General features: G+C 42.5%; 2 protein-coding genes across 2 annotated transcripts in view; one reads left to right on the top strand and one right to left on the bottom strand.

Moving 5' to 3' along the window:
• CCDC146 (coiled-coil domain containing 146) overlaps nucleotides 1–11,750 on the top strand; it is a 135,460-nt gene extending 123,710 nt beyond the window's left edge. The window contains 5 exon segments of the mRNA XM_021102558.1: nucleotides 1,897–2,025; nucleotides 2,849–2,986; nucleotides 6,164–6,311; nucleotides 6,314–6,411; nucleotides 8,031–11,750. Of these exon segments, the coding sequence (XP_020958217.1) occupies nucleotides 1,897–2,025; nucleotides 2,849–2,986; nucleotides 6,164–6,311; nucleotides 6,314–6,411; nucleotides 8,031–8,234 (717 nt within the window). The 3' untranslated portion in view covers nucleotides 8,235–11,750.
• GSAP (gamma-secretase activating protein) overlaps nucleotides 10,841–20,886 on the bottom strand; it is a 90,363-nt gene continuing 80,317 nt past the window's right edge. The window contains 5 exon segments of the mRNA XM_021102559.1: nucleotides 10,841–11,860; nucleotides 12,257–12,356; nucleotides 12,509–12,610; nucleotides 14,153–14,214; nucleotides 15,525–15,644. Of these exon segments, the coding sequence (XP_020958218.1) occupies nucleotides 11,769–11,860; nucleotides 12,257–12,356; nucleotides 12,509–12,610; nucleotides 14,153–14,214; nucleotides 15,525–15,644 (476 nt within the window). The 3' untranslated portion in view covers nucleotides 10,841–11,768.

The following is a 20,886-nucleotide window of genomic DNA, read 5'->3' as shown; positions in this document are numbered from 1 at the left end:
TTCTGTTCCAAAGATAAAATTCTTTCTATAAAACCAGTTATCTGGTATGAAATATGAACTCCATTTACCCAAGAGGAAAATCCTGTCCATTCAATGATAGTATACCATCTGGTGTGAGCCTTCGCCATTCTGACTGCATGTGAAATGAAGCATAGGGACCGTGTGTTATCAGCTAACTGTTCCATCAGAGTTAGTTCCAAGCTTAAGAATAGTTGAATAGACAGAGTTCCCTGGTGGCCTGGTGGGTTAAGGATCCTGTATTGTCACTGCTGTGGCATGGACTCAATCCCTGGCCCAAGAATTTATGTGTGCTGTAGGTTCTGCCAAAAAAAAAAAAAAAAAAAAAAACTAAATAGAAAGTTTCCCATTGGTTTTCAAACAGCCTCTAATTATTTAATTGTATACTCAGCACTAATTACATAGGCCCTTTGAGGATATGATGTGAAATTTCAGGCTTCAGGCAAGCCATGTTTGCACCATGCCGTGCAATGCCAGATCCTCATCATATCCTGTTATTTGTCATAGCTGCAGTGTTGTGTGTGTGTGTGTGTGTGTGTGTGTGTGTGTGTGTGTTCAATCTTCCTCTTTTTTGTATCATTTTTAGAATTCTCTTAAGGCTTGCAGTTTTATTTTTTAGTTGCTCGAAACAGTTTTTAATCATCAAACAGTCCACTCCAAGGATTATCATGAGTCACATTTCCCAGCAACATTTTACTTGCAATAAGAGCCCGTTTTTAGAGCTCTTGGAAGTCACGTGAACTATTTTAGAACACAGGAACACTATTTTATACAGAAAAAGGAAACAGTTTTTCCTCAAAGGCCCACAGGAAAATAAGATCAATCGAGGGACCACTTTGATAAATAAGCACAATAATTTTTTCCTTGTGAATTTCCTAACTAAAAAAGATGTTAAATGTTAATACTAAAGACCACAAATGCTTAATTACACATGCATGGATACTTTCACTCCATAGTAAGCAGTCAAGAAGTGTGGCGAGAGAGGAAGGAAAAGAATTATTCATGTCACTATTTGAAATTCTTTTTGTTGTGAGAAGGAGCACAAATCAAAAATTTTAATTCTACCTGTATCACTCTTGGATACATTATAAAGTACGTTAAATATATTATCTTGTTTAATGGATCAACCCATGAGATGGGGACTTACTTTCCCGTTTGATAGTTGAGGTGTAGAGAAGATAAAAGGATTTGCCTGAGACCATACAGATTTTCAGGAGAAAAGCTAAACGTGACGGCTCTTGGCTTTTAGTGTGTTCTACATCTCTCTCTACAAAACAATGCAAGTGTGGCTGCCACTCCTACTCGGTAGGTTCTGTATTTCTTCACCACCTCTAAATTCTAAGAGTCAACAGATATAGTTGACATATAAAACATTACATTGGGTATTTACTAAAGAAGATACAGATATTCCTCACAGACTGTACATTGTGTTGACCTAGTAATTAAGAACTGTATTATTCTTTGGGGAACCATTAAGCCTAATGCCAGAAAAGGGTTTTAAACTGGGGTCTAATATGTAGGGTACCTTGTATGTTGTCTACCTTGGCCCCTGTAACAGTGTGCAATAAAGAGAGGGTAAGTCTGTATAGTTGGAGCTCTGCAACTGCACAGAATCCCATGCATACATCACAAAATGGGAAGTAATAAATGTCAGCTCTTTTTTGATGACCCAGAAGTTGCTGCCTTGCTTTGTAGGGTCAGTTGCAGACATCGTCCTCATGGTCCCGTGAGGAAGCCAAAACATTGCTTGACCACAAGTCCGGCTGATGGGGTGTTGGGAATTCCCTCTCACCTTTGCCTGGAAAGACCCTAAAGAACCTAGACTATGTGGCTTTAAGATTTACTGAGCAAAGTTAATGTTTCTCTCTTGTTTAATAGTTTTCACAGTGTACAGACAGAATAAAAGACCTGGAGAAACAATTTATCAATCCCGACAGTGAGAACAGAACACGCTTCCTTCCAGGGAAAGATATGACCGAAGAAGAAATGATTAAAAAAATGGATGCGGTAAACAATCCTTTCTTAAAATACCACCTCTTAGCCGCTGGTTGATCAGTGTCACAGATATCTGTGGCACTGTGTCATGTTAGGCAGATGCATCCCTCATTATTCTAGCCACTTAACATAGGCCCTTCATTGTAATCTAGTCACAAAACCTAAGCTTGACTTTAGATGCTTGCCAAAAGAAGTATGACTTTGGTGGTCCCAAGATGCCCACCTTTGTCTCACAGCCCACAGGGGCACTTTTGGCATCTTGGCATCTTGAATGGATTCATCTGTTGTCCTGAAGAGCCTATCAGAGGAACGGCAACATGGAAGTTAGATGGAGCTGAGAAGGCCATTCTCTGCCATGGGGAGGAAGAATTTCCATAGCTCTTGATGGGTAGGGGTGTTAGGGATGGGAAGTCTTGGCTTAGTCCAGCTTTAAAGGCCTTCTAGAGTTACCTTGGGAACTATGAAAGCAAGGTGTCTTCATTAAGGGGGAAAAATAGTGCTCTAATTAGGAAAGATTTGGGAGTTCCCATCATGGCTCAGAGGAAATGAATATATCATCCACGAGGACATAGGTTCAACCCCTGGCTTTGCTCAGTGGGTTAAGGATCCAGCATTGCCATGAGCTGTGGTGTAAGTCACAGATGCAGCTTGGATCCTGCGTTGCCGTGGCTGTGGTGTAGGCCAGCACCTGTGGCTCCGATTCAACCCCTAGCTTGGGGAACATCTATATGCCGCAAGTGCAGTCCTAAAAAGACCAAAAACAAACAAACAAAAAAAAACAGGAAAGATTTGGATTCACATGACTTTTTCCTATTACAATTGTTTTCGACCATAGCTGGAACTACAGCTGGCCAAGAAGGAGGAGAAGTTGCTGGAGAAGGATTTCATCTATGAACAGGTGTCTCGGCTCACAGACAGGCTCTACAGCAAAACTCAGGCCTGCAAGCAGGACACACTGCTCTTGGCCAAGAAGGTCCGCCAGAGTCCCGCCTCCTCTTCTGCCCTTCCCCGCCCATCACTTTCCATTTTCCATAGACGGCTTCATTTTTGGAGAGACGCCCCAGAGGGGATAGACTTTATGACCACAGAAATCCAAAGATGTAAAATTAAAAATGTCAAGATGTCTCTTAGAGAATTGTCGAAGATAAGTTTCAATCTTATACCCTGAATACTTTATAGTGGGAAGTCCTAAGCCTTTCAATGACAGTATACAAGTTTCACTTAACAAGATACCTACAAGGATCATCTTCATATTTTACATGTCAGGTTAAATCCTTTCTAGTTCCTTGTGAAGGGAGGGCCTCGATTACTCAGTGGTCTGCACGGGAACTCCCTGAATCCAGAAGTCAGCCAGAACCCAGAAACGGGAGGGGTCTATTAAAGAGAACACCAGTCGCACAATGCCCAGACCTATTCCACCCTGGGGTGGAGCCACCCCCAGGCCCCACTAGTGAGGAAAGGCCAGTAACGTGGAGCTTCCTCATTCCTAATCGTAAAATACCAGGCCTGTCAACCGAAAGTTACAGGGCCAGGCTGGGACTGCTAGAAGCTACTCCAGGTGGAGCAGCCAGCAGGAGGGAGGCAGACAAGCAGAACATTGCACCTTTGGGTTTTGGATGGTTCGCTGCCTGCCTGGCCTCCCCAGGCCCTTGGAGCATCCCTTCATGACAGCACAGGGATTGCAGTCAGTCAGCAACATTACTGGAGCTGCTGAGCGCAAAAGGGAAAGGGCTCGCTGTCCGCACCATCTGGTGGGAGAGACAGATAAGACACCACAAGTAACAGTGACACCCACACCCCCGACTGTGGGCTCCTGAGGGCAGTGATTTTTCCTCAGTTTAAGTTTCCCCAATGCCTCTTATGTACTAAACTCTAGATAAACTTCGACTGAATAAACAGTCCCATTTTAGAAAGAGTTCTGGCCCACTAAATAAATAGGAAATGACTGTCAATCTCAAGCTTTCTTGGCCATTTTTATTTGGCCTTTACTCTTCCACTCTGACCACTGATCACTCCAACAGCACCTGTGCAATCCAGGACTTTACCTCAGAAAATAAGAAATGTTAAGACTTGCTTAGGCTCATGAACTTTTCCTGAATTAGCACGTCCGAAGTTCCTTGAAATGTTGCCTTCCTTCCTTCGGCAAAATGAATTTCCCTTTCTTTGGGGAAGGTGGTTTTTGCCAAAGGCCGGCTTGTCAAAGCTGAGGACAGAGCCCCTCCAGAAGTCAAGTGTAACGCCAGAGAAATGCAAATGGTGGCTGCTGAGACTGTCCACATGGTCAGGAAGGTTCCAGCAAGACTGAGTCCTGTCCTCGTGATTTATCTCCCTTTTCTTTTCCCCACTGTCTATCCTCTCTACCTGGCCATTTCCCCCTCCATTTAAAATAATCTCCTCATATAGACAGAGCTGGAAGGTAGAAAGACATTCAGATCTCAGATCTGTGATTTCCCAATACTAGCAAGTAACACTGAGAAAGATACATAAATGACCTTAAAACTGGGTTTCCTGATCTGTTAAATGAGTGTGATATCAGCTAACGTGGTGGTGAGCATTAGATAGTCAAGCAGAATTGGCCTGGGCCCTTGCGGGTGTTCATCTGTCATCTTTTCTAGAGAGCTTATGACTCCTCTTACATTTCCCAAAGGAACAGAAAGTGGGAAATCTCAGCAATAACATAGAGAAGATGATTATACCATCCTTTTTTTTTTTAATTAATGGAGGAGAAGGGAGGTTGGCTAGTTAAGACACACACTCAAGTGTGCAATGGCTGATTAATGAACAAAATTTAAGAGAGAGATGGTGATTGATCACCGAAGCTTTGAATGGCAGTCATTTCTATTCAAAATATGCTTCCTGAAAATTAGTGCAGTGCGGAAGAGTTATAAAAATGTATATTCCCTAGTCCCTTAAAGAGACAAAGTTTGCACATAATAATCAGTCATTGTATTTTCAGAAGCAGGTAAATCACCAGCAGCATGTTTCTGTAAGCAAATGTACAGACAGAATAATCTACACTCTATTAAGAGGAGAAAGTGTGTCAAGGTCAGGTGTAGTTTTGGAAGCTCATATTCATGTCTCAATTGACCTTGGTTCAAAGAACTGAATGATTAAATAAGACAGAGAATTTTTTCATTCTTTTGTTCAACAAACATCCAACTTTAATTGTGCCTCCTATGTTCCAAGCACTGGGAACATAAGGAATAAAACCAACAGTCCTCATCCCCACGAAGATGACACTCTTGTGGGATGACAGGCTATAACTAAATACGCATATAACCTCGTGTCAGTAGTGAAAGGATATGAAGAAATAATAAGGCAAGGCGATTCGATTCAACAGTGAGTGCTGGTGGCTGGGAGGGGTCACCCCTCACTGTCCCACCAGGGCTGCAGCCTCATTGAAAGGCAGTGCTGTGGGCCAGAAAGCTTACAGAAACCACCAATTCCAATTTTACTTCATTTCTGTCTTTTAAAATCAATCTTTCCATTTAGTCTTATCTCTGAATTCTCTGACAATAAACAAATGATATGAAAAGGTAAGTGTGTGTGAGCACACACACACATAGGAACATTGCATTTCAAATTACTGGCCAGGCTGTCCAGTCAGCTCATGCTTGCTTATGACCTAATAATGATGCATCCCAGGAATTATGATCCATAATACAAACACATGGAAGTGTGAGAGTTACCCTTAAAAATCATTACAGATGCTGATTATCTTAATTAAGCAACAAGTAAGTAATACAGTTCTGTTCTACCAGATTTTTCCCCTAGAATAAGCAACAGGCTAATAACATGGCAAAATCAGGCCGGAACTTAGACATCGAGAACACTCTTTCTCCTGTCCTTTTCACCCGTTAAAAACAGAGACACTAAGATATTCCCCTCAATACCATCCACCTGGAAATCCAGTAACTAGATGAATAGACTTCTTTCTTTTCCCTTTTCCTTGTCCTTATTTACATAGCCAGCATCTTGGGCTGAATCGCTGAGGTCTCTTCCTATTCTTTTTCTCTGTGAATTCCCAGCTAAACTCTCCTTCCTTCAGGCAAGAATGCCCCCCACCACTAGACAGCCAGCAAGCCTGCCATTTTCTTCAAGTCTCTGTGGAATGTATACATAGGCTAAGCCTTGGGCTTTTTAATTCTAGATGAACGGCTACCAGAAAAAAATCAAAGATGCTACCGAAAAAATGATGGCTCTTGTTGCTGAGCTGTCCATGAAACAAGCTATGGCCATTGAACTCCAAAAGGAAGTCAAAGAGAAGGAAGACTTCATCTTCACTTGCAATTCCAGGATGGAAAGGGTCTGCCCCTCAACAAAGAGATTGAGAGAGAATGGCTGAAAGTACTTCGAGATGAAGAAATGTACGCTTCGGCCATTGCTGAAAAGTCTCGGGTAAGCTATGGCTTCTATGTTGCATCTGTAAAGTGTGCCGGGAAGGGCTGTTTTCAGGGGTGTCAATCCTCCCCGAAAACATGAACATTTTCTACTCAATACACACACAGTCTGGACAGTCATTAGAAAGCAGTTCTGGGGAAGTTTGGGGTTGGTAGATGCAAACTATTACATTTAGAATGAATAAGCAATGAGGTCCTACTGCACGGCACAGGCAACTATATCCAATCTCTTGGAATAGAACATGGTGGAGAGTGCATGAGACAAAGAATATTCATATGTAAGACTGGGTCACTATGCTATACAGCAGAAATTGGCACATTGTAAATCAACTATATCTGAATTTTAAAAAAGAAAGAAATAGGTGTTGCTTTTTGAAAATATTATGTAAGCAAGTCAAAGTACAATAGTCTGAAGTGTCCTAATATGCCCTGGAGAACACTTATAAAGCACTGAGTCCCCCCACCCACCCACAGCCCTACATCCTTCGCTGGTGTGCACATCCCCCCAGATAAGCATCCTCGCCTGTGTGAACACCAAGGCCTCCTATTGGTGTGGCAATGGCTGGCCAGGCTGCCACTGCTTTTTTATCCACAGGCCTCTAATCTCTGTCTTTGCACCCCTCCTCAGACCATATCTTACTGTTCCATATCCATCTGCTGTGGCCCCACAGCACACTGTGAGGCCTCTAGCATATGACGGTTGCCACAGGCTTCTGCAGACCCTGCACCCAGTGCAGAACCCCTGAGGAGGCTTCAGTGCCAGCCTTCTTCTCCTACCACTGGCCTAGGTCTATCACTGACCCCACCTACAAGTTGAGTGCCCAGTTCTTACTCCTACTCCCTGACCTTTCAATAACCTTAGAGGGGAATTAGGCATCTCTTTCTAAGGAGACAACATCCCAGGACCTACAAATCACTCACAGATGACTGAGGAGACCCTCCCTAAACACCACTGCTCAGCCCAAGAAAATAGTGCATTCCAAGCACATCCTCAGAATTCCTGAAAATAGGGTCCCATTTGTAATTCCCACACTTCCTGGGACTATGTTTTGAGGACATTCACACTGTACCTGTGGTGTCCCAGCAGTCGTTTACCTGTGGCCATGTTTTTTGAGTTCTTCTTCATGCTGCAAGAGATCTCTTTGTTTTCTAGAAGCACAGGCAGAGTCTTGGGGCTCAAAGCAAGCTGCTGACCACTCCTCGCCTCTGGTTCTACTTTACTCCTTATCTCTTCCTTTGTACCATTTGCTCAACAGCGACCTACCAACAGAAATAGATTGCCCTGCCTTTGTCAAAAACGTGGCAGTAATTAGGGCCGGATGAAAGATACTGAGTTTGGAATGTCCTGAATTTAGGCCCCACCAACCAGTTTATGATAAACTTAAACCCCAGGCAGAGAGTGATGCTTGAGCAACATGGGTCGTTCCAATGAAGTGAAATGTGTGTGTGGAAGTGTGCACATTTGATGACCCCACCCTCACACCCTTTTGTCCCTTTGGGGAATAGGCCCAGCACAGCATAAGGCTGCTCAGACCCAGCTATGTCTGATGGGCCCTGAGGATAAAGTGACTTTACCAGAGTTTTCAAAAACTGAAAAGGATAATTCATTCTTTGCAGGAGTTCCTGGAAGCAGAAAATCGCCAGCTGCCCAATGGTGTTTACACAACCGCAGAGCCGCGTCCAAATGCCTACATCCCAGAGGCAGAGGCCACTCTTCCTCTGCCAAAACCATATGGTGCTCTGGCTCCTTTTAAGCCCAGTGAACCTGGGGCCAATATGAGGCACATAAGGAAACCTGTTATAAAGCCAATTGAAATTTGAATGTGTGAACCAGCCCAGGCTTCTCAAGGAGACACTTCAGCTGGGTTTCTTCCTATCCTCGGCTGCAAAGTGTCCACATTAAGAGCTCTGAATTACAGATAAACATGGTATCCACAATCACCCCACACAATTACCCAACAGAGAACAATATGCTTGCTTCCTTTCACACTCACCAATTTCTGTCTTTTTCACTCTATTGACTACCTTTCAGAAATCTAGAGTAGAGTGGATGCTATAAAAATGCAATAAAAATAAATACCTTTTTAATGAAGTACAGAATTGGCAGAGTGGTCTTTATTTGCTTTTTTAAAAAAAGAAAATCCTGTTCAATATACCCACTTTAAACAGAAAGAAAGAATAATTGAAAGGAACAATATCCTGAGTATCGCAAGGATATACCTCATTTTGTTAAATAAAATAGTTGCATTAGAAGTTGATGTCATATACACACTACTGTATATAAGACAGACAAGTAACAAGGACTTACTGTATAGCACAGGGTAACCTACTCAATACTGTGTAATAACTCATATGGGAAAAGAATCTGAAAAAGAATGGATATATGTGTATGTATAACTGATTCACTTTGCTGTACATCTGAAACTTAACACGACTAAGTCAACTATACTCCCAATAAAATTTATTTTTTAAAAAATTTTAAAAAAGAAGATGTCAGTAAATCTAGATTGAGGAATATAATCAATAGGGAAGCCTGTCCTTTTTAAAAAGTAATATTACGGTGATTCTTTTTACAAATAAGAATCTTTTTGTTCAAAAATAATCAGGCCTGAATTTATTTTTCTTATAAATATAGATTTTCCACAGTGTTACATGCAAATACCCTTATGATTGCTTTAAGTTTAGTTAGCAGATGTTTCAAAATTTCAATGAAATATTTGTAACTTTGCATGTAAAAAGTTGAAAATTAGGCCAATACCACTTATTTCATCACTAATTTTACTGCTTTTCACCCAAGTATGTTTTCCTAATTCTGTTTATTTTCTCACATGAAAAGATACAAGTAAGATTTGAAAACTGTGATTTCACATTCATTAATATACTCAAACAATTGTTATTTCGGATTGTTATCAGTTATGAATTTTAGTTCACAACTCTGAGTGTGAAAAATATCACAATTGTTTATTTTGCTAGACCAAACAAAATCTGTTCCAAGCTCCCATCCTGATAGACTGGAGGGAAACTGAACCTCATTCTCAGTCTGTGGGTCCTGAATCTAATCTGGCTGCTTTGTGAAGTCACTAGAAAGCCATTCCTCAGGAGCGCCTATGACCAGTAATGCCACGAATGCTGTGCAGTTAGTGCAAAGAAACACTGGGTACTTACACATGGTTCCTGTGTTGTAAGGATCAGTAATAACATTAGGGATTCAGAAATTATACACATAGGAAGCTTAACAAAATAAAAAGGAAAAATAATTTTCAAAAATCCAAAGAAAACATTTTAAATCAACTACAATCAAACTTTAAAAAGTGAAAAAAGGGAGTTCCCATCGTGGCACAGCAGAAACAAATCCGACTAGGAACCACGGGGTTGCGGGTTCGATCCCTAGGATCGCTCAGTGCGTTAAGGATCCGGTGTTGCTGTGGCTGTGGTGTAGGCCGGCAGCAACAGCTCCGATTAGACCCCTAGCCTGGGAACCTCCACATGCTGCAGGTATGGCCCTAAAAAGACAACAGACCAAAAAAAAAAAAAAAGTGAAAAAAAATCGCAAAGGATGGGTGCTTAAATATTACAAGGCGTGCTACTTGGTCCAGGGGTGAAGCTGTCACCGTGTGCTGGAATGGTGGGGATCACAGTCAGATGGAACTTTTGATCTGACCCTTAAGAAGCAGTCAGATTTTAATAAGAGGAGGGGATTCCACGTGGGGGTAATAGCCTGAGCGAGGCTTGGAAGTAAGAAGCCAAAAATTGTTTCAAGGCCGTGAGCTAGCCTGGCTGGAACAGAATGTTTGTACTGGGGAATCGCCTAAGGCTGAGATTTGGGAGACCCTGAATGTCAGGAGTTTGGATTTTATCTGTAATACAAGGAAAGTTATCAAAGGACTATGAGCAGAGGAGTGGCAGGCTCAAATGAGTGTTTATCTCAAATATGCGTCAGATGAATTTGATGTCAGAAAGTAACAGAAACAACCCAGGTGTGAAAAGTGAGGCGAATGAAAACTAATGATCTTATCAAAAGGAAACAGCACTGCCTTGATGATATGACTCCAACATTTTAAGCCTTGGTGACCATGAAATATTTGGCCAAAAAGGGAAATTCTGTAGAAAAGGATAATTTTTAGAATGCAATGATTTTAGAAAAGTTGAATGATTATCCTGGCTAGTGAGAATTATAATCATTAAAATTTCACAAGTTCATCAACGGAAACAGTAGGAAGAGAGAAAAGCAAAGGGTTATGGGCTGACCTCAGGCAGCAACTGTACTGATGGTCAGAATGAAGCCACTGGAGAAGAAAAAGGGAAAAAACAAAGAAAAATGGGAGAAAAGTGGGTGTCATGGGGGCCTTTGGGGGAACATGTTCATGGACTCATGATTCTTGGCTAGAATAAAAAGGCCATGTTCAAATAACAAAGGAGTCAGGCTAAAACTTTTAGTACTTTTTTATGGCAAGAATTACTAAATCAAACTTTTATAAATATAAAAATAACTTTACAGTATTAAATACAGTTCCATCTGAACCATCAGAGAGACAAATCCTATTCTAGGTATGTACAAAATGCTACATGTCACAAATTATTTGATGCTGGAATTAGCAGATTTGACTTAGTCCAAATTCAGGGTTTTTTTTTTTTAAGTATCCTCTTTCCAAATAGAGTTTACATGCACCATTTAATTTTTCTGCTTGTTATATGCTATTTTTCAGTGACACATCTAATTTTTGTTTTCCTCAGCACTGTTTCTACATCTTTAAAGCATATTTCATTTCAGAGTGTAACAGAAACTAGCTTTTGGTCTATGAAAGCCCCAGGGAGATAAGCCACTCCGAAGAGCATCATGTACGCCAATGCCTGCCTCCTTGGACCAGCCGACACTCCTCGACACTTGACTGCTCATCTGCTGTTCAAAACAAGGTGAAGCACAGTAGTCTAGTTCTGTCTGAACAAGTACCAAACTGAAATTCAGGTTTTTTGTTTGTTTTGTTTTTTCAGGGTTGCAACCATAGCATATGGAGGCTCCCAGGCTAGGGGTCCAATCAGAGCTACAGCTGCCAGCCACAGCCACAGCACAGCCATAGCAATGCCAGAGCTGAGCCGTGTCTACCACGTACACCACAGCTCATGGCAACGCCAGATTCTTAACTCACTGAGCGAAGCCAGGGATCAAACCCACAGCCTCATGCTTCCTAGTCGATTGGCTTCCACTGCCCCATGACAGGAACTCCCCAGATTGAAATTCAGATGGCTCAACAATGTATTCTGATTTGGGTTACCAGTTTAAAACACTGCAAAAGGATTCTCAGTGGAAATGAGCAAGATTAAAATACTGGAAGCTGATACAATTGCATTTCTCTTTTATAAGCCTAAAAGCGCTGTGGTGTGTTTCAGAGCTGCTTCCTCCACAAATTTTGCATCTACATTGTCATGTCCTTCAAAAGCATACAGAGCTGAAAAGAAAAAGAGAGAGAAGAGTTACTGTGAAGCCACAAAACATTTATACATTGTGTCATACCTCACAGAAACCATAATTGTTTTATATTTTGGTAAAAACATACCATTCTGAGAAAATGCTGTTAAAATTTATCAAATCTCTGCACCAAGAAAGGCTATTTGCATCAACCAAATAGGTTTTTAGACTCTTAAACCCTTTTAAACCCTGAAAAGGTGGTTATTCCTTTGGTAATTTAGGTAGTCAATTATGTATTTCTAATTAAAACCAATTGCAATAAGATCCTACTTGTAAGTAAGGGATATTTTGGCAAGAAAGGGCTACACAGAAGTGAATAGGGACTGACTGATGTGTCAAGGGAAAAACAAGAAAAGCCTGAGAGCTAGTGACGTACCTGGATCAGAAGACTCCATATCTGTCAGTATTTCAATTAAGAAGTTCAGCGGCAGAAATTCTACACTGAATGATGTCTTGTCCATCACACAACTCTGAGGCTAAAAGGAAAAACCACTCTGCTCTCAGTTGATTCTCCAAAACAAGCACACACTTAAAGTGAGAACTACAACTGCTACCCATATGGAGATGGCAAAATGGGAAAAACGGCTCCAAAAACCATTTACTGGGACTGAGCTCCATACAGTCTCACCTGTTTGTTATAGTTCTGAAGCAGGTGCTTTACATGGTTCCGGGAAATAATGTTAGAACTCACAGGATGATCCCAAAGGCGGCAGATCTTCTGACCGATAAGCTATTTTTGCAAATTGAAAAATACGTAGAGGAGAATTTTTAGGGCAGTGAAAACACACTCTGCATGATGATACAATGAAAGATGTATCTCTTTTTACATCTGTCCAAACTCACAGAATGAACCACACCAAGAGGGAACCCTAATGTTAACTATGGACTTGGGGTGACTGTGATGCATCAGTGTAGGTTCATCCACTGTAACAAGTGGACCACTTTGGTGGGGGATGTTGATAAGTTAATGGGGGAGGCTATACATGTTGGGGGGCGGTGCTGGGGTGTGTATGGGAAATCTCTGTGCCTTCCTTGCTAAAAAAAAAAAAAAAATTGTCAATAATAAAAGTAAAAAGATGGAAAAATACAGAGAGGAGAGTAAGTACTTGTACCTTCTATCCATAATTTAAAAAGATTTATTCCAAAGGAGCTAGTCTGTCTAAAAAACAGCCTCTTCATGGTTGAGCCTTGGAGAGAGGCTATCTCCTATGAGGTATGCTTCTGAATTTTGAATAGATAGTCCCTTAAATGCAGCCCTGAGGAAAGCAGTCTATGCGCTGCTGTTGCCAAACTCTTTTTCTGCAATGGAGTGCGTCTGCCACTCTTCAAAACTGGGGATCTGCCAACCCTAAGTGATAGTCTGATAGGAAGCTAAAGGTGGTAGGCACGTGGTTTGCCAGTGCACTGCCCAGAAAATGTTAATTCCCTTAGAGTACAAGGCAAAAACAAAATCAATTTGAGAGACCCAACTAAATGTTCAGAGACATCCCCGGAGAGATCTAGCTTTGGAAAACATAACTTTTATTTTCTCTTCCTGCCTTTGCTGCAGTAAGCCTGTGAAGGCAAGAGGGTGTTACAAAGCCAGGCAATTAGGTCCGGGAAGGCAACAGGCATCCTTTGTGGGAGGATCCTGCCAGAGATACAAGGGCTCAGGGTATGTAAACAGCACAGAGCCGACCACGGTTCTCAGGGCCAGGAGGTCCGCAGAGTCAGAGTCTCTGGAGACCTTGTGGTGGAATGTCTTAACTTCACAGCATTTCTGACTCAGAGAGCTAATATCACCCACACCAGTAAGGAGTGCCTAAATAACCCTTTCCCCCCGTTTCTCATTTTTCCTTCCACCCGGGAATGTTTTCCTGCCATGGTGGAAACAACAGTGGGAGGAAATGCAGTTCCAGAACCTTCTGACCTCACCTGTATTTAAATTTCTTATCAGTTTAAATGCCAAAAAGCACATGTTTCCCTTCTGCCTTCCCTCAGACTCACAGCTGTAAATATTAGTGTGGTTTCCTAAGAGGAGAAAATGGCTTGATGTTCTAGGTGGGCTGTGCCAAGCCAGCGCACAGCCAGAAGAGCAAGCTCTGCAGGCCCTGGGGGAGCAGCAGCAGTGGGGGTGGAGGCGGGGGTGGGGGATGGGATTTCTTGGGAAGGGCCAAAGAGGGAAACAATTGGATTAACTACAGCCCAAAGCAAGTACATGCTCTTCTTGCAAGAAGAAATTGCCAGAGGTAGATTGCCAAGGCTTAGAAAATAAAATATACTTCAGGATTACCGGAGGAAGCCGCACAATGATGCTGAATTTCAGTTTTTCATTTTTCTCTGTATTGTCCAGATCTACAAGAAAGTCAGAAATTGGCAAACAAAATAAAAAGAAGAAAAATCAGAAAGGCCCATTTTGATACCTGAGCAAGCTAATACTTCAGGGGTTCATCCTGACAACACATGGCCCAATCTTGTATTTCAAGCTAAGTCCAACAACACTACAGAAGTCTTAGGGTCTTTGTGAATTAAAAAGGGGGGTAGTTCCCATTGTGGCACAGAGTAATGAATCCAAATAGGAACCATAAGGTTACAGGTTTGATCCCTGGCTTTGCTTAGTGGGTTAAGGATCTGGTGTTGCCGTGAGCTGTGGTGTAGGTCACAGATACGGCTCAGATCTGTAGTTGCTGTGGCTCTGGCATAGGCCGGCGGCTACAGCTCTGATTCAACCCCTAGCCTGGGAACCTCCATATGCCGCAGGTGCGGCCCTAAAAAAGGGGGGAGGGGGCTCTTTTTCTCAAATTTTTGTTGAAAGATAGTTGATTTAAGAAAAGCTTTCTTAATGAAGCTGTCTCTATATATCATGGAACATGGTTCTGTAACAGGCTACCAATCATAAAGCAATTTTGCTGCCTTAGAAGGCAAATATTTGAGGAATGGCAAATACTTCGATAAATATTAATAAACTCATTTATAAACTACCACAACTGAAAATTTTAACTGAGAGTCATTCCACTACAGTCTTATTTCAAGTTCAAATTTTCACCGGCCCTATATCTCTCATTACTTTTCCCTGTGTTTCAAGTCTAACTATGGGATAACAGAGTTAATCAATTGAAAGTAAGCCATTTCATGACATTTTCTTGAGAAACACAGCTTCAAGTGCCCTCACATGCAGAAAAGGAATCTAAAAGCTGTGTGTAGACTGAGAAGCCCTTTGGGGCCTTCTTGAAGGGCTACGGTGCATTGGCCAAAAGGATGGATACAGGAAACAAACGGGACTCAGTAGGACCAGATGCATAAAAGTGGGGCCCACTGCAAAATGAAAATGAGGAGCTCCTCTTCAGCTGTGAAGAATTGCAAGGAGTTCTCTGGTGGCCTAGTAGATAAAGGATCCAGTGTTCTCACTGCTGTGGCTTGGGTTGCTGCTGTGGCATGGGTTCGATCCCTGGCCCCACTGAGGGCGTGGCCAAATAAATAAATAAATATAAATTTTCTCTTTTAAAAAAAGAACTTCAAGATTGAATGCAGAGCCTTAGATGTACACGGGGCCCTTCTGAGTGCAACAAGGTACAATGTGACCACACAGCTTGCATAACCACCAAGACAGCCCTTGGTGGAGTTTGGAGCAGGACAAGCACTCCGGCCAACTCAGAGCCCCTTACCTTTCATGAGCCTCGTGACAGCTGTTTCTGTGAGAAGCAGCACTCCATTATCAATGTAATGCAGCAGGTTATGCAAAGGGAGACAGCGGACGCCAAGGATCGTGTGCAGAGTGTGAAAACCTAGGACAAGAGACCCAGGATGGTAAACACGGGCAGCCAGCCTCTCCAGCCGTCCAGACGCAATGAATCTGCTGACGGCAATAAAGCACTCAGCTTAGCATTTGGCATGGAGAGTCAAATAAATGCTCCTTGAAGACAAGGTCCGAGGTTCCTTCTTTGTACTATCACACTAACCACTGTGCTGGGTGTATAGCAGTTCCCAATAAGCATGTATTCCCTCTGCCTCGTATGCCTTCCTAGGCAAAAAGAGAAAAAAAGCACAAGGTCTGCTCGATGAAAAATGGTTTTAAGGTTTCAGAGGTTTGTAATTCTATGCTAAGATGGCAAAATAGAAAAATTACCAGAAGAGTTTCAAACTCCACAGGTCCAGGCTAAAGGCTGATGGATGGGAACCATTTTGCTGAAGGAGGAAAGATTTGGACCAGAGGGGACAGTTTATATGAGGCATCTCTGGGTATGCCCTAGAGAAAGGCTTTTGGAGTCTCCTTGGACTAAATCATAGAAAAGAAGAACCAAAATGACATGGTCAGATAGAAAAACCTGTAGGAACTCAGTAGAAAGGCCCCCTCTCAAATCTAAGTCTCAAGGGCAGGGCTACCCAAACCCTCACAATGCTAGAGCTTCAAGTCCACTATTAACACTAAATGATAAAAACAATACCCCTGGGAGAAGATATCAGACCAGAGAGAATCAGCAAAGCCCTCTTGGAAAAGACAGCCTGGGAAAGGAGCTTTGAAGGGTCAATGCCATCCCTGTGGGTAGAAATGACGTGAGAGAACTTACAGGCTGGAGACAGAAACAAAAGCCAGGTTTGGCCTGAGTAGACAGAGGTTGGAATCCTGCTGTGCTGCTTCCAAGCTGTAAGTCTTTCTAGATCCTGCTTCCTCATCCCTAAAATGGAATCACCAGTACCTTTCCAGCAGGGCTGCCCTGAGAGCCAGAGCTGGTCTACAAAGAGCCTGACATGGGGTAGAACAACGAGAATTAACACCGGGCGTGTCCCGAGGCCTTTGATCTATGCACAGGCTCACTTGGTCCTCATAAAAAACCACGAGACAGCAGCTACCTGATTCCCCCCCCCCTTTTTATTATTATTATTTTTTTTTTTTTTTTGGCCTTCCTTAGGGCCATACCTGTGGTGTTTGATAGTTTCCAGGCTAGGGGTTGAACCCAAGCTGCAGCTGCCGGCCTATGCCACAGCCACAGTAACATGGGATCCAGGCCGAAATCTGCAACCAACGCCACAGCTCACAGCAATAATGGATCCTTAACCCACTGATCGAGGCCAGGGATCCAACCCGCATCCTCACAGAGATGATGTCAGGTTTTTAAACTGCTGAGCCACAGTGGCAACTCCTGGTTCCCATTTTAGAAACGGGGAAAAAGAGATTTGCAGGAGCTAAGAAACCTGCTTAGGAGTCTATAAATAGTGAGTGGCAGAGATGAAACGTGGGTGCAGGCTGTGGAATATTAGCCCAAGCTTTTAACCAAAACATTATTCTGCCTCAATAACTGGTGTTAATGGAACAAGATGAACAGAAGCCCAAAGGTGAGAAAGCATGGGGCACATCCAGGAAAGACTGAATGATCCCGGGTGAGCTGGAAGAGATATGCAAAAGCAGCAGCAGGAGGTAAGGTGGGATAAGCTAACTGACTCTCGGCAAACCCTCTGCACACCAGGCAAGGGGCTGGGTGTGCAGTAATGAGAGAAACACGCGTGCCTGCTGCTGCCTGCACCTCCCGGTCTGAGGGGGAGACTGGCAAATAACCACAAAATAAATATACATTTAAAAAATATGACCAGTTCTATGAAGAAGTAAGAGGCTCTGAGCACATGTGTCAGGGGTTGAATGCTGAATGACAGGGATTTGTGATGGAGTCAATTTGGGGGAGGCACTGAAAGCTTTTGAGGCAAAGGGAAAGAAGATTTGTGTTTGACTTTCGGAATATTAACGTGGCAACAAGCAAAGAAGGGACTGGAGGGACAGTCTGCTCCCTACTGGGAGGCCATTGCAAGGGCCCACGTGAGAGGGAACGGGGTACTGACAGCAGAAGAGAGGGAGGGATGGGAGGGAAACTGACTGGATGTGGGCGGGAATAATGAAGACTCATCACCTAGTCTTAGACGCTTACATGGCAAGGACACGATGGCCAAAGAGCAGGGACTTGGATTCAGACAGGTTCTGGAGCTTTCTCTGAGCACATGAATCATGAGCAGTGGGGGGCGTGAGTCCCATGTCCTGGCAACATCCAGGGTCACAAGAAGTTCAGACTCTGCCCACAAGCAGATGTTAATGGGCTGATGACAGGATGATTCTGCTAACTGCCCTGATTCAAAAAAAAAAAAAAAAAAAAAAAATAGCGATTTTTCCTAGCTAATTAACAGCATGAGATTTGTCAAATGGATGTGAACAGTCTTCCCAAGATGGAAAAAAAAAGTTATGAAATTATTTCTGAAGAAGAGCTTAATTATAAAAGGTTACTGATGCTATAGGTTTTCTGGATTCAAAATTCCTCTCTAGGAGTTCCCATCATGGCTCAGTGGTTAACAAATCCGACTAGGAACCATGAGGTTCTGGGTTTGATCGCTGGCCACGCTCAGTGGTTTGGGGATCCGGCATTGCCATGAGCTGTGGTGTAGGTCGCAGTTGCGGCTCAGATCCTGAGTTGCTGTGGCTGTGGTGTAGGTCGGCGGCTACAGCTCTGATTAGACCCCTGGCCTGGGAACCTCCATATGCCGCAGGTATGGTCCTAGAGAAGACAAAAAGACCAAAAAAAAAAAAAAAAAAAAAAAAAATTCCTCTCTAGCCCCATGTCCATGTCCTAAAGCACCCTGGTGATGCTGCATCCTCTATCCAGGGGACACAGTCCCAAATTCAACAGCCCAGCCTTAGCCTCCTCTCTGCATGTCAGCTCTCAGCAACAGAACAAATGGGCTACAAGAAGGCATCACTTCTGAAACAGAGAGCTTCTCCAGCCAAGTCTAGTCCTCTTCCTCCAGAGCTCGTGGCCTTCTCCAGCCAGCAAGGGGAACACAGGTCCCATTTAAACTGTAACTGCTGCAGCTCTAAACTACGACTTCCTCTTGGTTGTCCTCGTTCCCTTTTTTCTATAACCCGTTCCTGTTACAAGTTTCTCACATTTGGAACTCAAACAATGATCACGAGTCCAGGAGGCTTGGAAAAGCAGCACATTTATATACATGAACACAAAAATACCTGTATTTATACACATGATCCAATGTCTCTTCATATTAGGGAAACAAACATTTCAGGGAAGAAGATAAGGAGAAACTGTTCTTCCTTACTTGATCCATGGATACAAGCCATCAAGTCTTGCTCATAATAATTCTCAATCATTATGGATAACATTCTTCTGTGTTTTCCCTCCTTATCCATCCCAGTGAAGGAATGCAGTGTTCTGGAGAATGTGGATTTTTATGATCTCCAAATATAATACTGACCCTAGTGAGTCAGTTTCATTTATTTAAAAAAAAAAAAAAAAAAGCGTGGCTATCCATGGCGAGCTAATCTGCAAGTGTCAATCCATTCCTCTACTCGGTCTTTTGTATTCATGACAAGCAATTAAGAATTGAAGCCAGGGAGTTCCCATCATGGCTCAGCAGTAACAAACCCGACTAGTATCCATGAAGACGTGGGTTCCATCCCTGGCCTTGCTCAGTGGCTAGGAGATCCAGCGTTGCTGTGAGCTATGGTGTAGGTGGCAGATGCAGCTTGGATTCCAAACTGCTGTGGCTATGGTATAGGCTAGCAGCTCTGATTCGACCCCTAGCCTGGGAACTTCCTTCCACATGTCATGGGTGTGGCCCTAAAAAGACCAAAAAAAAAAAAAAAGAAAGAAAGAATTTAAGCCAGAAAGCTATATGTAATTTTCATGCCATCCCTTCACACTTTCCAGGGGGCACCTCACAATTCATATTTCATTTAAAGCCATCCATTCTCCTCATAAATGGTCACTTTCCGATCCCTACAAAGTCACAAGAAACTCCTCCACTACAAGCAGATCTTATGAGATAAGATGCATGGCTAGAGAAAGTATGACGTTTTCCAGGCTGTATCAGACAAACCACAAATGCAGAGAAGCTGGGACGACATGCTGTGGGAATTTTCTGGGTCCATAAGTAAGCCAATGTTTCAATATCAACTAATATAAACTTCAAGAAGCAGCACAAAATAATACTTAGAAGCACAGATTTAGGAGCCAGACTCCCTGGATTTGAGTATTGGCTCAGTGCTTAACAGGTATGTGACGTTAGACAAGTTAGTTATAATTTCTGTGCCTCAATTTCCAACCATCCATAATTGAAAATAATATTAAGTAAAACCAAATGAAAGTGCCACCTTTGTTGGTTAAAAACTGGTTGGATAGTGACAATTTAACGTGGTTCGATTTCAGCTCTTATCATTTAGCATTGTTATGAAAATTAAATGTGCTAATTTATGTAAAGTACTTAGAACAATATCTGGCACAAAATGGGTACCATATACATGTCGGCTTAAAATGAATGAACAAAGGAACAAATTAAAGACATACGTATGGGAGTTCCCGTTGTGGCGCAATGGTTAACGAATCCAACTAGGAACCATGAGGTTGCAGGTTCCATCCCTGGCCTTGCTCAGTGGGTTAAGGATCTGGCGTTGCCGTGAGCTGTGGTGTAGGTCACAGATGTGGCTCAGATTCCGCATTGTTGTGGCTCTGGCGTAGGCCGATGGCTACAGCTCCGATTCAACCCCTAGCCTGGGAACCTCCATATGCCTCGGGAGCGGCCCTAGAAAAGGCAAAAAGACAAAATAACAAAAAACAAAAAACATATGTATGTATCTGTGTATGTGAATGAATAAATTAAACTGGCTAATACATTATGTAACGATAGTGATCATAAAGCTTAACAATCATCGAACTTATACACATAATAAACATAAGGCAGATAGTTTACAGCAAACAGGAGCTTATCTGTTTCTTATAATGAATATTGATTTATATGCATATTTTCCCAACTAGACTTTTGTCAATCTTTTAAACTCTGAATTATAACCAAGTACCTGGCATGTAATTATTCAACAAATGTTTGTTGATTGAAAAAAAAAAAAAAAAAGACCAGCTAAATGACTGCAGACACATGCACCAAGGATGTATTAAGGCCTGATTTTGGTCCTGTTTCCTAAGGGAAATTTTTAGCTTCCAAAGAACACTAAGAATCAACTCAACTGTTGACACCCAG

Source organism: Sus scrofa, chromosome 9 (assembly GCF_000003025.6).
Source record: "Sus scrofa isolate TJ Tabasco breed Duroc chromosome 9, Sscrofa11.1, whole genome shotgun sequence".
Taxonomy (NCBI): Eukaryota; Metazoa; Chordata; class Mammalia; order Artiodactyla; family Suidae; genus Sus; species Sus scrofa.
This window is presented reverse-complemented; position numbering and strand designations above follow the sequence as displayed.